The sequence below is a fragment of the Eurytemora carolleeae genome, unplaced genomic scaffold (genome assembly GCF_000591075.1).
Source record: "Eurytemora carolleeae unplaced genomic scaffold, Eaff_2.0 scaffold725, whole genome shotgun sequence".
In the NCBI taxonomy this organism is placed as follows: domain Eukaryota; kingdom Metazoa; phylum Arthropoda; class Copepoda; order Calanoida; family Temoridae; genus Eurytemora; species Eurytemora carolleeae.
Window position 1 is genome coordinate 146,282 of NW_019396610.1, and position 17,254 is coordinate 163,535.

A 17,254-nucleotide genomic window follows, 5' to 3' on the forward strand; every position below is an offset into this window, starting at 1 on the left:
AACAATATCAGTTTGTTATTCTAAAAACTTAATAAATAACAGGATCATATTGTATTTTAAGTTACAGATTTATTAATGATCCTTTTAACAATAGATAATCCCTAAAGGTATATGATCCCTGGATAGTTGGATCCACTAGGTATATGATCCCTAGATAGTTGAATCCACTAGGAATATTCCTAGACAGTTGGATCCACTAGATAGATGATCCCTAGATAGATGGATCCACTAGGTAGATGATCCATAGATAGTTGGATCCACTAGGTTGATGATCCCTAGACGGTTGGATCGACAACTCTACCCTGGAAGAGGAAAAGGCCGGTCAGCTCATCTCTGAGGAAGAATACGAATGGCCGGTCAAAGTGTGCCTGAAGAGGTGGAGCTGGCATCATTCTTGTCATCATAATCAAACCAGTTGCAGCAGCTGCCTCACTTCCCTCCTCATTTACCTTAATGTTCAAAACATTATCATTATAATCATCATTAAACCGGTTGCAGCAGCTGCCTCACTTCCCTCCTCATTTACCTTAATGTTAAATACATTATCATTATAATCATCATTAAACCAGTTGCAGCAGCTAAATCACTTCCCTCCACATTCACCTTAAAAGAAGTGCTCGCTACTAATCTTACTTCTATCTCTAGTGTCTATAAGGAGAAAATTGTTAAAAACGACTTATGCCAAAGAACGTAGCGTCCATACAGATTCAGAAAGTTGCAACATTCGACTCAGATCGTAAAAAAATCAATTTAATTTCAAACAAATCCTTATGATATTACAACCCATAATTTTTCGACGCATTCGTATGTAGTTGATATTTTATAATGTTTTTTATTTGTTTTATATAAAATGCACTTAAAACGCCAATTAGTTGGCCGCCAGGTGTCTCTGCTCTTGATGCTCTGAATGATTTTACGTGGCACAGACACCTAGCGGAAATAATCATCGTTTTCAGTGCATTGTTTCTTTTTAACAATTTTCTCCTTATAGTTTTATTTTCATTGTGCCTAACTCTTAAGTCGAGCCTAAGAGCTGGCAGCTGTCGATCACATGAAGAGGCACAAGATGTCGTCAGCTGATTCATAAGTTGGGGTTAAGATTGAGCCTTAAACCTGGGTCTAAGAAATTAAGACTCGAGCTAAAGTTTTAAATCGCTGGCTCAGGGTAAACAGACTCCTTTGACTTAATAATAATTGATTTAAAGCTAATAACATCAAATACACTTAATCATTAATGTCGTCTTCCTATTCCACAGGTTCTCACCGTATATGTATCTATGTATGTACAAAGGACAAGTCTTTAATGACGACCTAAAACTCAATAAATCTGACGTCCCAAATTATTAAAAAATATAATCCCAAAATTATTAAATAGCATTAAAATTACAAAAAAAGTAAAAAGTACTGACCTCTATGAATGCTTTATGAACTGCATCTGAAAGGAAAAGGTTCTTAGCTCCGCTGATGCCAGAGAAATCTGCCTCAATTCCAGAAAATGGAGCTTTCACACCTGAAAAATAACATTGAATGAGTTTAAGTATTTGTATTGTGAATCTTGGGATCAAGCATTGATCTCCGCCGTACGCAGATCTACGGATTAAATTAATTCCTCTTCGATATCTCGTGATCGTTATACCATGCAGGGACAACTTTAATTAAGGGATCAAACATTGATCCTAAAATTTGAAAGTACCCACATTGGATATCAAACTCATTTGTTCTGAGATGAAAACCTTTGAATGGGATATCCTTAATCCCTAAGGGTAATTAATCTGGAGATTTATAACAAGAGCAGAACAAGCTTTATTTAATCTCGAAATTGAGAAAAAGAATGGATCAAACATTAATCCCGATATCATCAATTTAAAAGTTCCCAGCTCTGTTTATATTTGTCTTTATTTTGTTTGTAAAAAATATATATAAAGAATTTCCCGGGGAGGAAGTTAGATCCCTGCCTTCGATGACATTTTAGTCGTCTTTTTTCAATTTAAAATGTTGTTAGTATTCATAAAAAAATTTTTAATTATTGAATATTAGTTGCAACACTGAGACACTGCAAACTAAATTAATTTGTTTAAAGTAATCTGAAGATGACGTTCATGGTAAGATCTGAGGATCTTCATAAACTATTCTGTGTTCAGAGTGTTCAAACTTGAGACGTACTCCAGCTTGTTCTACAGAGAAATCCTGTCTACAATCTACTTATCCTACAAATCTCTACAAATACAACAAATCTACAATTATCTAAATGTTCAAAATACTTAATTTAATTTGAGATTTTTAGTGTTTAACCAATATCCATTTAAAGGCTTACTTTATAACTATATAACTATATATATTTATAACTATATATATTTATAACTATATATAAGACGAAAACTGTTTATTTAGGAAACTGTAAATAAGTTTATTATAAGCCTAAAAAGTCTATCTAGTACCTATGCCTAAAAAGACAAGCCCAAACTTTTAAGTAATGAGTTTTATCTTTCAGAAAATGACGGGTTAGTTGCGCCCTTCTCACTAGCTTTCGTGTCCTATCTCCAGGTTTATATATCATCCGTTATAAATGTTCAAAGATTTTTGCACAAGGTTGCTTAACCTTATCCTTACGGTTGGTTTAAATGATATCTGTAGATATTGTGATAATTGTGAGCCCTTCTAGTAGTTCCGTGCTCGTTAGTTCCGTGCGCATTGAAAATTACAGATATCTAAAATTGAAATATACTATATTCTCACAACCCTTTCAACATAACTCTCATGCTAGGCAGGCATCGAGTCCCTGTTGATCACAAAACCTGTATTCTTTCCGCTCGCTTGCGGATAAGCTGTATTCCTCAGAAACATGCAGACCGTCTTCCCTGTGTGTTTGGCTCTTGAGATGAAGATGCTCACTCCTCCTCCCACCAACTGATCTTGACACCTTGAGTCTTCGATAAGTCAATATAAAGGTGAGTAGCAAAGCTAATAAACTTTGAGCTCTGGAACTCCATCTAATGAATTTTATTTATACCTCTGTTGTCAAGACTCTGACACCAACGGAAGCTGAGTTGCCCCTGTATCCCCTGACACCAACGAAAGCTGAGTTGCACATGTATTCCCTGGACACTTGGCTTGAGTTCTATGCAACCTCTGTTTGTCTCCCCGAGTAGCTCCTACCTCTACGTAAACCAGATCTACATCAACTGCGTCTTGGTTGTTCTCCTCCACTCCGATACCTTCGACAGATGGAGCTTGATTTTCTACATCCTAACACTACGTTGATACTTAAAAAGGATATTTAAAGAGAAACATGAAAACCTTGATACAATTATAAAAGCTCATTTTTAACTCTCGCACCCGAGGCTGAGGTGCTATCCTAATGAACAATAGACTACAAATCTCCATACAAGTGTTTTTCTATTACATAAAAAATTAAATATTTTAACCTGAAGAAAGTTTTATCATTAAGGCTAGCATTTTATTATTGTTATGAATTTAAATGACCTTGGACAGATTTATTGTGTTTCAGTTCACGGTTGAATCCTCTATAAACTGCCTACCTGCGAAATATTTGTAAGATATCAATCAGTGCAAATTGAGGTAATCCGAAGAGAAGGAGTTTGTGCTTGCTCTTATGCTTGTAGCAAACGTACCTGGGTTCCAATAGGTAAATTGAGCACATTCGTTCCAAAGATTTGTGGGTTTACTGTAGATAAAAAAGTTAAATAATTTGTGACATCATGCAAGGAATTATATTGCTTGTATGACATCTAACAGTACTTTTATCTCCGGGGGAGCGTACTGAACGCTTTGATCTATGCCTACTATACGCGGAGTATGTTTATTGTTAAAGACCAAAAAACAAAAATAAAAATTCAAGTGGTGAAGAATATTGATATTTCTAATTTTTTGAGAAAAGCACTTGCAATCCAACATTTATTGACTGAGCAATAACGCAAGTTTCGAGTCGAAATAAATCAAAATAAAACAATAACGTATGTACTGCACTCAATAGCCCACTCATTGTACATCAACGTTATCTACAGTCAATACTGAGTCAAAGCCATGTTTCTCTTCAGATTTCTCTAATTCTACTGGATTCCTACCTACACTCTGGATCTAGGATCCTACCTATACTCTGGAGGATCCTACCTACACTATGGTGGATCCTACCTACACTCTGGTGGATCCTACCTACACTCTGGATCTAGGATCCTACCTATACTCTGGAGGATCCTAACTACACTCTGGTGGATCATATCTACACTATGGTGGATCCTACCTACACTCTGGTGGATCCTACCTACACTCTGGATCTAGAATCCTACCTATACTCTGGAGGATCCTAACTACACTCTGGTGGATCATACCTACACTATGGTGGATCCTACCTACACTCTGGAGGATTTCCTTGAGTTGAAGATCAGCCTCTATCTTGAAGGAAGGAAGGAGAAGGTCTACCTCCTCTTTCTGGAACTTTGTCTTGTTAAAACTCTGATTGAGGAGTTCAGCTTCCAGTTCATTCTCAACTACACTCACGTCATCATCTCTAAACACTACACTATGTAAAAACTGTAATCAAAGCTAAGTTCATTGTTATTAAATTCTGCAAATTTTTAACCACTCTAAAAACAACTGGTTATGTTTTTTAAACCTATAGTATTACAGAGGACGCAGTTGAACCAGCCGTACCTAGTTCAACTCTGGTATTCAAATATGTTCTTTTTAAAGAAAAATCCAAATCTTGAATAACAAATAAAAATGATCAAGAACACTAACACATTTTTTTTGACCTATCTGTTTCCTAAAAAATCGATTGTCTTTCTTGTCCAGTTTCTCCTAACTTTGATGGAGCACAAAGATTGTTTTAGGAAATATATACTTTTTTGTTCTAAAAATCAAAATTAAAGGTTAAGAACATAAAATATATATTTTTTAGAACTCTGAAAATTCTTCAACTTACTTCTTAGATTCTGTATCCTCATAATCTTCAAAAAATCTCTCATGACCTCTCCTAAATAAATTATAATCAATGATATATTCTTAAATAGAAAAGTATTCTATTTCTACTTATTATAGTGAAAACCAGAAAATGGTGGAACAGGAAGATGATATTAAAGCAATATTTAAGTGGATTTGATCTTGTTACAAAGCAAATATTTTCAATAGAAGTTTAAAAATTACTTTACAGTATAGGGTAGGATAAGGTACATAGTGAATTTATCTCCAGAGTAGGGTATACAATACCTGACTGTATGGGGTAGGATAAGGTACATGGTAAATCTATCTCCGGAGTAGGGTATACACTACCTGACTGTATGGGGTAGGATAAGGTACATGGTGAATCTATCTCCAGAGTAGGGTATACAATACCTGACTGTATGGGGTAGGATAAGGTACATGGTGAATCTATCTCCAGAGTAGGGTAGAGCTAGAACAGTTCTCTTCTTATACTCTCCTACTAGCAGTTTACGCTTCTAAAAAATACAAAAAATATAATAAATAGAAACAAGAAACATTTGAAAAGGTTGAAGCTAAAGCAAATTTCCAGAAAACTAAACATTAACATTCGCCTTCAACTTTTTTTTTGCCCCGTAACTAATTATTATTATCATTTCCCTTATCATTATTATCATTATAACTAATTATTAATATTATTTTTAAAACCTGGTGCATAAAGTTAGTCTCTACGGAGCGTGTATCCGACACATAAAACGTTCTTTTCATTGTATCATTCTTCTCAAATTTATTCTCCCACATTCCTAGAATACACAGAAATTCTATTGTAAACGATGTCCCACAAAACAGGCTAGAAAGAGGACTCGATCTTTGAAATAAGTTGCAGCATTTTAATTGAAAACCTAATTTTAGAAGAATTATAGTTTTAAAGTTGATAATCACAAAATTACTCTAGTCCTGGCTTTTCCAAGCTTTGGTCTACGTTTTTATTGCTGTCAACCGTAGGATTTTGTTCAGATTTCGACAATTTTGATTTTATTTTATATAAAGTGAAATTTGAACGAAATTATTAATATCTCCTGTATTGTTAACAGCACAAAATGGTAGATCACATTTTGGAAATACCAGGACTAGGCGAATTTTGTGAATATTGTTTAAAGAATGATAAATGTAAAAGTAGGTTTACGAACGAATGCCGCAAATAATTTCAAAGATCCAAGACAACTCATAAGTATTCTTTCTAATGTCATCGTGTTGTGGAACACCCTGTGTCTTCGTGAAAGATATTTTCACCTATTTCAAAATGATTTTAAAAGCTGAAGGAATAGAAACGTTGCAACAAACAATGATATTTAATCCTATGATTTTTCAACCCAACGTGGTCTAAACCTCAGACGTTTCAAACTTTTGAATTTGCTAGATAAAAAATCCTAAGTTTGAAATATCAAAGGTTTACATCCTCGGGTTGTAAAGATATAGTGATTATAAAATTTGAGCTTGTGGCAAAAGCTCAATTCCATTTTGGAAGCTAACAGATCAAGGAGTGCCTGAGCTGAGAGCCAGAATAATAAATACTTCTATCACGATAAACAATAATTTGCCTAATAGAAAAAGGGTTCAACGGGCAAGGCCCATAAACGACGTTTTTTATTCCAAAAATTTTTATATTTTAAGTATTTTTAAGTATGGTAAATAATGCATTTAAAGTCAGTTACTATGATTAATAACCGTTTCTAAATTCAGTGTTTTAAGACGGATCCAACTACAGGGTGTCCCAATAAACATGGGAATTGAGAGACGACTTTTATATCGTCTTTGATCTCCGATGATTGATAAATTACATAACTTGCATCAAAAAAGATTGAAAGTATAATGAGCTTTCCAAAATGTGGTCTATCTTCGTTGTATCTTTAAAATTGACCGAGATATTAAAAATCTGAGCTGAAAACTTTAGAATGGATAAACTTTAATCCTGACTTCTTGATCCGAATATCCACTGTGGAAACTTTTCATTTTAGTCCTTAATCCACTCTTTTTCTCTCTCCTTGGATATCCTTGAAAGATTATGTTAATCTGGAGATTAAGAAAAAGAGTGGATTAAGCCTTAATCCCGATATCCACCATTCAAAAGTTCCCAGCTCCGAACAGTTTTGGTGATTTTTAATTAACTGGAATCTGGACAAAGGAATTGAGTCTTTGCCACAAACTCAAATTTTCTAATCCCTATATCTTCGCAACCTGATCTTGTAAACCTTTGATATTTCAAACTTAGATTAATTGATCTAACAAAATTTGTAATTTGAAATATCTAAGGTCTATGACATTGGGTTGCAGAGATATTAGGATTAGAAAATAAGAGTTTGCGGGAAAGACTCAATTCCTTTCCTAGTACCTCCGTCAATTTTGAAGGTAAAAAATGGTAGACCACATTTTGGAAAACCTAAGACTAGCAGTCTTCGGTGTTAAATGTTTTGCTTGGATACCTCATAATAATGTTTTCAACATAATCATGCATGGAATAAAGACGATATACATAGAAGTCGTGATTGAATTCCCGTGTTAATTGGGACACCCTGTACTGCAGAATTTTGCAACAATTTCCAGTGAGCTAAAAGCTATTATCGTTCCAAAAACTCGTATTTGAAAGCATTTTTTCATATTAGCCATTTTAGCCATTTGTTCCTATTAAGCATGCAGCAGGAGATGAAATAGGAAGATCAGATGGCGTAAAATCGAATATCTAAATCAGGTTCAGCTAAGCAAAGTGTCAAATCTTTTAATAATTAATAAAAGATTATTTTATCAAATAATAATTTGAAGAAAAACAAAAATCCCCCTTTTCTGAAATTGTTAGCTGTGATGTAAATTGCACAGCTGAACCTGATTAAGATACAAGAATTTACGCCAATCAGATTGTATCAATAATTTAAACTTCAACATACCCTTGAAATACAGAGCATTGACGAGAACCATCATAGTGTTAGCATTGAGAGCTGCAGGGTTGATCAGATTCTTGATCTTATCTCTAGTCTTCTCCTCAACCCAACCATTTATCAGAGATGCAGAGCTCTATACATAGGGGATATTTGATGCATTATCTCCTTTACCATTGCTCAGAGATACAGAGATATATACATAGGAGATATTAGATGCATGATCTCCATTACCATTGCTCAGAGATACAGAAATATATACATAGGAGATATTAGAACCATGATCTCCTTTACCATTGCTCAGAGATACAGAGATATATACATAGGAGATATTAGATGCATGATCTCCATTACCATTGCTCAGAGATACAGAAATATATACATAGGAGATATTAGAACCATGATCTCCTTTACCATTGCTCAGAGATACAGAGATATATACATAGGAGATATTAGATGCATGATCTCCTTTACCATTGCTCAGAGATACAGAGATATATACATAGGAGATATTAGATGCATGATCTCCTTTACCATTGCTCAGAAATACAGAGCCTTATACATTGGAGATATTAGATACATGATCTCCTTTACCATTGCTCAGAGATACAGAGCTTTATACACAGGAGATATTAGATACATGATATCTTATACCATTGCTCAGAGATACAGAGCTCTATACATAAGAGATATTAGATACATGATCTCCTTTACCATTGCTCAGAGATGCAGAGCTCTATACATAAGAGATATTAGATGCATGATCATAACCGTATCAAGTGCGTATACAGGAGGATGGGGGGGGGGGGNAGTTTGAAGAATCTAACCTGTGAGTTTGAAAAATCTGTTTTCCTGAACGAAGTTTGGAAATTAGTCTCTAGATCCTTAACCAGGGTTTCTAGAACTTCAAAGTTAGCCTGAAAATAACTTTTTAAATCTTAGAGCATGCTTTAAAAATTTCTTTTTCCAAAATCAAACTTTGTAAATTTTAATTTTAATAAAGAGATGAAAGACAACCATAATAAGATTTTTCCTGCAATTTCTCCAGCTATCTTAAATTTAAAAATAAATAAAATTATAATCAAAGCAAAATTAGACAAAAACAGTAGCAATCAACTCCTAGTTTGGTTGTCGTTCGTCAATGGCCTTAGTCGTGAGCATAATTATATACATAAATGATATATATAATATACATCTCTAAAATGATCTGAGGCCGAATTTAAAGAATTTGAGCGGCAGTTTCACTTAAAATTGTATTCAATGTTTCCAGATTTAAGCCGGTGCTTAATTGAAACCGGTTTTAGGCGGATTTAAGACGCGGCTCAAATTCATTAAATTCAGACACAGGACACATATTCAGAGTGTTAACAGTTATTTATTTCAAAATCGCAACATGAGTAGTTTCTGGTAAAAATACTTCTTAGGGATTTCATTCCGTTTTATAATGATTAATTGTTATCACTGTATTTTCGTTGACACGACCTCTGAGAGACTTATTTTATATTTCGTCTTTCTTCTCGTGAATAGAATTTTTGGAGTTTATAATATTTTTGATATATAGTTTTAATTTGTTGTTTAAGAAGATGCTCACGTTGAGAAATACTGAGTTTGCTGTCTCAATAGTATAGTTCTCATTAGACTGCAGGGTTGGTAGGATAGAGCTGAAACTTTTCTTCAGATTCTCAACTCTTTCATTCATATCTTCAACACCAGGGGCGCTGTAATTAGTAGAAATAATAATAATAATAATAATAATCAGGCCCGTAGTTAGAAATTTAAAAAGGAGGGGCGCAAATCTTTTAAATACCAGATGAAGGTGTTAAAATTGCGCGCCGCAGGGGAAAAAATTGTTTTACCTCAAAAACTCAAAAGGGTCAAAATTAATGACTAAATAATAAAAAACTGGATTTTTTACTTTTCCCACAATATAGTTTATTGAGCTATTTTTCATCAAAACAAAAGAAAACTGCAGGTTTATTTTTAATGTAAGGAAAGTAAAGGATGTTAAAAAAATAACCTTTATACTCATCCCTAACCTGAACCCTACTCTTTTTAACCTAAACCCTACTCTTCTCTAACCTGAACCCTACTCTTCCCTAACCTGAACCCTACTCTTCCCTAACCTGAACCCTAATCATCTCCAACCTGAACCCTACTCATCCCTAACCTGAACCCTACTCATCTCCAACCTGAACCCTACTCATCCCTAACCTGAACCCTACTTCTCCAACCTGAACCCTACTCATCCCTATTCTGAACCCTACTCATCCCTAACATGAACCCTACTCATCTCCAACCTGAACCCTACACATCCCTAACCTGAACCCTACTCAATTCTATTATGAACCCTACTCATCTATAACCTGTATTTTAAATATGGAAAGTAAAGGATGTTAAATGACTGCAAAGATCAAGAATATTTTTTTATTTGAAAAAATTAACCTTTATATATAACATTGCTAACAATAATTAGATTTTATGCCAATTTTGTCCCCTTCTTCCCCTTTTCTTTTATTTTTCGTATCCTTCTTTTTATTTTTTCATTTTATATTAATAATAATAATACCTCAAGAACTGGATTAGCTGCTCAAGTGTATTATCCTTTGCTCCAAGTGTCACCTGAATAAACCAGTTTGTAAACATTGTAAACATTGTAAACAATAACATTTATGAAATATTTATCATATTTATAAACGTATCAAATAACTCATCTTTTACATAAAAAGATGTAATTTCTGTTTTCTGTCTGTTGGTTTGCATGTAATAAATACCGTAGCAAATCCAATATTTATAAACCTGAACACACCTAGTTAAATGACGTTGTACATTGTCTGTAAATCTAAATGCGCTTGTAAATTACTACGCAAAACCTGTATTGTGATTAGCTAAACTATGCTTATACATAACAATGCAAAACTTGTAATTATGTTCCTTAACTGAACCTGTAACAAAGAACTCAAAATAAACCTTAGTTGGAATAATACTCCGCTCTGATTACGGTGTGAGAGTAATTGTTTCTTGTTTAGCAAACGAAAAGCGTCCTGAATCACTTTCTTGAAAGATCAAAATAGATTGGGAATTACATTGAGTTGTATCTTTTAAGACAAATACCTGAGAATACAGACTGAGTCGTATCCAGATTGATATTAACTATGCTATTTGTGATGAACCTTGATTTCTAGATTGAGTTGTATCTTGTAAGACAGATACCTGATAATACAGACTGAGTAGTATCCAGATTAATATTGACTACAGTAATTCAGCGTTTCGGATCCGGATCCAGTCGGATCCGTATCATTTGGTCGGATCCGGATCCGGATCCGTATCAGGAAACGTTGATATGGATCCGGGTAGCGCCAAAAATTAACCAAAACCATGGAATAAATAAATCAAAATGGTTCGTAAATGTATTATTTACATGACGAAAATTTTTCAAAATTATCTTTAATAATTTAATGTTTACATTTATATAATAGTAATGACGACATTTTTAGCTTTAGGATTACTCAGCGGCAAATGCTCAGGATCCGGATCCATCATCACGGATGCGGATCCGCGGATCCGGATCCGCATCAAAATGATACGGATCCGAAACACTGACAGTATTCATGATGAACCTTAATTGATACTGGCCAAGGTATTATTGGAGAACCTGGAGTTCGAGATTGAGTTGTACCTGGATTGGTACTGATCTACAAGTATTTCTTAAATACCTGAGAATACAGACTGAGTCGTATCGGGTTTGATATTGACTATGGTATTTGTGAGAACCTCGAGTTCTAGATTGAGTTCTGAGAATTCAGACGGAGTCATATCCGGATTGATACTGACCAAGGTATTATTGGAGAACCTGAAGTTCAAGATTGAGTTGTACCTGAATTGGTACTGATCTAAATGTATTCCTTGGAGCAGGTCATTAAGAAAATTTTATGTCCGATCATAACTCAAAACCCCTTGATCGTTTTGTCTAAAAATTTGATTGTGGAACTTGGTAGAACTACGGGAATATTCTTAGCTTAACTTTTAGAGAGAAAACATAGTTTCCAAGCAAGGCTGAGTTCCCAAACAAGTTTTTTATATGAAGAAAATTTACTAAAACACATATTTACTCACCATTGAAAGAGCAGATTGAATGCTGAAAGGAGAAAACAGGATATTCCCAGTATTCTTCTTTCTCTCCTAAAGGAAAATATAGCTATTAAGGTGATTGAATAAAAATAAAACAAACTGTGAAATAATAAGACGACGACATTGTTTTACCAGTAATTGTGAAATCAGCTTGTTAAGTGAAATAGGTATATGTACTTTGTACATTGTACAATACCTGTGTTCCATGTTCATTGGACAAAATTTAAGCATAACTGAAATAAGTCGCCTTCCTTTTCCACAGTTTTTATTGGTCTGTATTAGATTAGAAAACAGAGATATTAAAACGAATTAACGATCAGATTAAACGAGAATATGAAGAGATTAAAAATTAAATACGTGAATACAAAGAAATTAAAAGTTAAAACAAGAATACAAAGAGATTTAAAGTAAAAACAAGAATACAAAGAAATCTAAAGTTAAAACAAGAATAGAAAGAGTTTAAAAATGAAACAAGAATACAAATAGATTAAAAATTAAAACAAGAATAGAAAAAGATTAAAAATTAAAACAAGAATACAAATAAATTAAAAGTTAAAACAAGACCAGAAAGAGATTGAAAAAGGCAAGTATAGAGATTAAAAATAAAACGAAAACAAAAAGAGATTAAAAGTTAAAACAAGAATACAAAGCGTAAAAATTAAAACAAGAATGCAAAGTGATTAAAAATAAAACAAGAATAGAAAGAGATTAAAATAAAACAAGGAAAGAAAGAGATTAAAAATTAAAACAGAAATTCAAAGAAATTAGAAATAAAACAAGAATACAAAGAATCTAAAAATTAAATACAAAGTGATTAAAATAAAACAAGAATAGAAAGAAATTATAAATTAAAATCAAGAATCGAAAGAAAAACACATGTTTTAACCTAATTAAAATAACAAAAACATTTATTTTTTTAATATTTACTATATTATCCAGCTACCTCATTGTACAGCTTGAGTCCGATGTGAGAACTGGACTGATCGGATCTGATACCCTGAGAGGAGGCCTTAGATTCTCCCATCCTGGATTCTATATCCTAAACAATGAGCATTAAATCCGACCCTGAAAAAAAAAAAACAGTTGATCCGGATTCCGGATCCGGCTCATAACAAAAATTAGTTTGGTTCCTTGATCCGACCCGTACAATAATGGACTTCAATCCTGGATCCGTCCCGTACAATAATGGACTTCAATGTTGGATCCGTCCCGTACAATAATGGACTTCAATCCTGGATCCGTCCCGTACAATAATGGACTTCAATCCTGGATCCGTCCCATACAATAATGGACTTCAATCCTGGATCCGTCATGTAAAAAAAAGGAGCTTGGCCCAGATAAAATTAAAAATATTAGGAATATTAAGAATATTTCTTAATGTTTTTCTTTTTGCTTGGACTATGCATTGCATGTGTTCATAATTCTCTGACTACTTTATGGTAAAATTTGTTTCACGGGTTTTCTTCTCATTTGTTTATCTGCATGAAAGATTTTAAAGGGACTGTTGGCATAATTTAAAGTGGTCCTTCATTTGAAGAGTGGCCTTTCTGATTCACAACAGTGCTCTTTAAACTTTGATTGATCAAAATATTTACTTTAGAATTTTTAAAACCGATTTGAACATCGATATAATGGTATTTTCGCGGAGTTCAAGTAACGTACAATCCAGAATTACAGGAATCCGAGTACAGTGAAAGGTTTCAAGGGTACCGTTGAAAATCGGGCATTGCCATCTTTGGATGGAGAGTCACAATTCCCGCTATAACCTGAACGTGATCGATGTATGGTTGGATAGTGTTGATAGATATAACAGCTACGATGATTGAGAGCACAAATATTCCGATCAAACCGATTTTTGCGATCTAGAAAACATGCAAAGATTAAATACTTAACAATTGGGACAAAAGTTGTTGTAGTTTTGGAAATTTCGTACATGATAACCTGATTTAATATAATTTCGTACATGATAACCTGATTTAATATAATTTCGTACATGATAACCTGATTTAATATAATTTCGTACATGATAACCTGATTTAATATAATTTCGTACATGATAACCTGATTTAATATAATTTCGTACATGATAACCTGATTTCATATAATTTCGTACATGATAACCTGATTTCATATAATTTAAAATTTGTGGTTTTCTGAGAACGTTTCTTTTGTGATTAATGCTTTAATTAAATCCAAACAGTTTCTAGCGATCATAATTTCAGCAATCTTATCTGCAGCATCTTGGTAAACTTTATGAGTTCTAAAAATGACATAAACAAAATTTTTTTGTATTAAAAACTCTTTTTGTATTGATATACAGGGTAAGGTGTCCCACGAAACATGACTATCTAGCAAGACGACTTGTAGGTCGTCTTTGATTTTTGATATAATTTGCTGCATTTATTTGTCAACCTAATTTTAGAAGTAAAATTCTAGAGATATTTATCACAAAATACCCCTAGTCCTGGTATTCCAAAATTGTGGTCTGCCTTTTTTGTGCTTTCAATATTACACGAGATATGAAGAATTTGGTTCAGATTTCGACAATTTATGTTTTATTTAAAAAAATTTAAAACTGAACAAAATTCTTAATATCTCCGGTGATATTGTTATTACAAAAAAGGCAAACCACATTTTGGAAATACCAGGACATAGGAGAATTTTGTGGTTATCGTTTTAAGAATCATACATGTTAAAGTAGGTTGACGACTGAAAGTCACAAATCAAATCAAAGATCAAAGACGACTATCAAGTGATGTTTCGTGGGACACCCTGTATACAATAAACGGCAATTATATCAATACAATGAAGACGACTTTTGTTTCAAGTTTTGATTTTCAACAAGCTTTTTTCGAATTACAAGTGTACAAGTAGTCAAAATGAAGCTTTTTTTAATTGACAGCTTCTCTTGGCTTCTCTGTTTCTGTGTATCCATGGTGTTTAACTTAACAGCTTGATATAAATCTTAAAGTGAAAAAATAATTATTAAGAAAGTTACCATGCTTTCTTCTTCTTCCAAAATATCAAAACATTTGTTAATATTTGTCAAACAATCCTTTTCCTGTAGAGTGTCTTCATTTTCATTGATTATAAAAAATCATGATTCAAATTTTGAAAAAAACAGATACAAAAATGTATATCTTTGTGTGTGAATAAATCTTAATATATATATTATTTTTAATTACCTTACACCGTTTCTCTTTCTTTAGGTTCCTGAAACAAAAAAGTTTTGAAATAGATTTAAAAAAAACTATCTTTTTTGTTTTTACCTTGCAGCAATTACAACAGGTAAATCACAGGCAGGAGGAGTTAAGCTAGGAAACAAACTTTAAATGATTTATCATCTTTTTTTTCTTCTTTTAAAAATTCTCAAATATGAACCGCATTTTCAAATTCGCCCCCCCCTGAGCCCTCAGCTCTTGTTGGAAAGATTTTTAAATCCTGAGTCATAAAATGGGCCATGAGAGGTTCCACAAAAAAGTTGGATCCGATCGGTTCATTAGTTTGGACATTGTCATTATCGGAGGATTATAACCTATTTAAAGTCCGCTAAACTATACCTGGGATGTTCAACTGGTCTATCTGATGTGGGAAGAGGCTTAAAATCTATTCCGTCTAAAACAATTATATTTTTATAATCAGTACTTTTTGTAGTACAAAGGAAGTGCTCACTAAAATTAAAAAAGAGGGGGGAGGGGGGGTGNTAAGGATTAAAATTTATCAAGCAGTTATCCGCATCTTTGATCATGCTAAGGATTAAAATTTATCAAGCAGTTATCCGCATCTTTGATCATGCTAAGGATTAAAATTTATCAAGCAGTTATCCGCATCTTTGATCATGCTAAGGATTAAAATTTATCAAGCAGTTATCCGCATCTTTGATCATGCTAAGGATTAAAATTTATCAAGCAGTTATCCGCATCTTTGATCATAATAAGGATTAAAATTTATCAAGCAGTTATCCGCATCTTTGATCATACTAAGGATTAAAATTTATCAAGCAGTTATCCGCATCTTTGATCATGCTAAGGATTAAATAAATCTTTGTTTAATACTCCGGGATCTAAACCCAGCAGGGATAACTAAAATTAAGGGATCAAACACCTGTTTTTCAAATTCAAAAGTTCTCATAGTGGATATCGAGATCAAGTGTTGCAGATTAGCAGATTTGACCTCTGATTAAAGGTAAGATTTAAATGCATTCACATTAAGCGTCATAAACGTGCAACCAGCATTCATCCATCTTTTACATGCATTTTACCAGATATTTTGGACTCGAAAATATTTTAAGGTAAAAAAAATATAATAATAATAAAATGTATGTTTAGACCACCTATACATTACGATAAACTAGAGAAATTGTCAGTTATTTTTGCTGTGGCTTCCGGCCCTTGTAATATTAACTGCCGTGCAATCAACATTTTTTTTGCATTTATAATTCAATTATTTACGCACAGTTTATGCAAATCTGTAAAAACTAATTAAAACATGCGTTAAATGTATCGATTAAGCTCAAATTTCAGTAAACAGATTATTTACGTAAATCGTTTTGGTTGTCCATAATAAAATTTAGGCTTTTAATACTTTTACATTAAAACTAACAATTGATAAATAACTGACAATGTGCATAAAACTACCAAAATGTGCGCCATATTGTAAATCAACTAAAATTGTGCGGTTTTGTGCGTCCTCTTGTGAAATAAAAAACAAATCTACGATATAAGTGCGTCCCCCTGTAAAACTATGTACTTGGATATCTTTCCTACCGCCTCCGCTTAAAGCTTTTATTTTGTCCATCGTTTTCCCCATTTTATATCCCGGAATCTGGGCAGGCGGGCAATAATATTGAAAAGATGGATCTATAATCTGTAAATACAGATATTAATGTGACAATATATTAACATCCGATGGCGGTCTAGGGATTTCCGTGTTGGGGATCTCCCACGATCATTCTTTAAATTAATTTGAGAATCTATATATAAAGTTGTAATCACTGTTTGCCTGACTATTTGTTTGTTCAAGTCATAACTCAGTATTTGCCGATTGGCCTCAAATTTGTATTGGGGAAATTGTATGTATACATAATTTTTATTTACAATATTTGGCAGTCTTTGGGAACCACTGTTTCTGTTGACCATTGTAATTTGACGAGCATGCTACGAGAAAACATGTGATAATGTACATTACAAGGACAAATTATTAGTAATCATCCTTCAAACATTTTTTTAACCCATAAAATCCTAAGCAATTTGCTG

At 33.2% G+C, this 17,254-nt stretch overlaps 1 protein-coding gene across 4 annotated transcripts in view; it reads right to left on the reverse strand.

Annotated features, from left to right (window-relative positions):
* LOC111706255 (leukocyte elastase inhibitor A) overlaps positions 1-17,254 on the reverse strand; it is a 25,711-nt gene continuing 8,457 nt past the window's right edge. The window contains exons 1-17 of one of the 4 annotated variants that reach the window (XM_023479085.1): positions 16,766-16,887; positions 15,560-15,614; positions 15,269-15,313; positions 15,185-15,212; positions 13,766-13,861; positions 12,943-13,038; positions 11,985-12,050; positions 10,438-10,490; positions 9,463-9,589; positions 8,699-8,788; positions 7,881-8,007; positions 5,647-5,741; positions 5,353-5,456; positions 4,943-4,993; positions 4,371-4,528; positions 1,410-1,510; positions 1-449 (exon numbers count right to left, since the gene is read on the reverse strand). In XM_023479085.1, coding sequence (XP_023334853.1) covers positions 276-449; positions 1,410-1,510; positions 4,371-4,528; positions 4,943-4,993; positions 5,353-5,456; positions 5,647-5,741; positions 7,881-8,007; positions 8,699-8,788; positions 9,463-9,589; positions 10,438-10,490; positions 11,985-12,050; positions 12,943-13,038; positions 13,766-13,861; positions 15,185-15,212; positions 15,269-15,313; positions 15,560-15,614; positions 16,766-16,808 — 1,509 coding nt within the window. In that variant the 5' untranslated portion in view covers positions 16,809-16,887 and the 3' untranslated portion in view covers positions 1-275. Of the gene's footprint in view, positions 450-1,409; positions 1,511-4,370; positions 4,529-4,942; positions 4,994-5,352; positions 5,457-5,646; positions 5,742-7,880; positions 8,008-8,698; positions 8,789-9,462; positions 9,590-10,437; positions 10,491-11,984; positions 12,051-12,942; positions 13,039-13,765; positions 13,862-15,184; positions 15,213-15,268; positions 15,314-15,559; positions 15,615-16,765; positions 16,888-17,254 lie in introns of those variants that run through there. The other 3 variants (XM_023479086.1, XM_023479087.1, XM_023479088.1) reach the window with 3 other exon arrangements.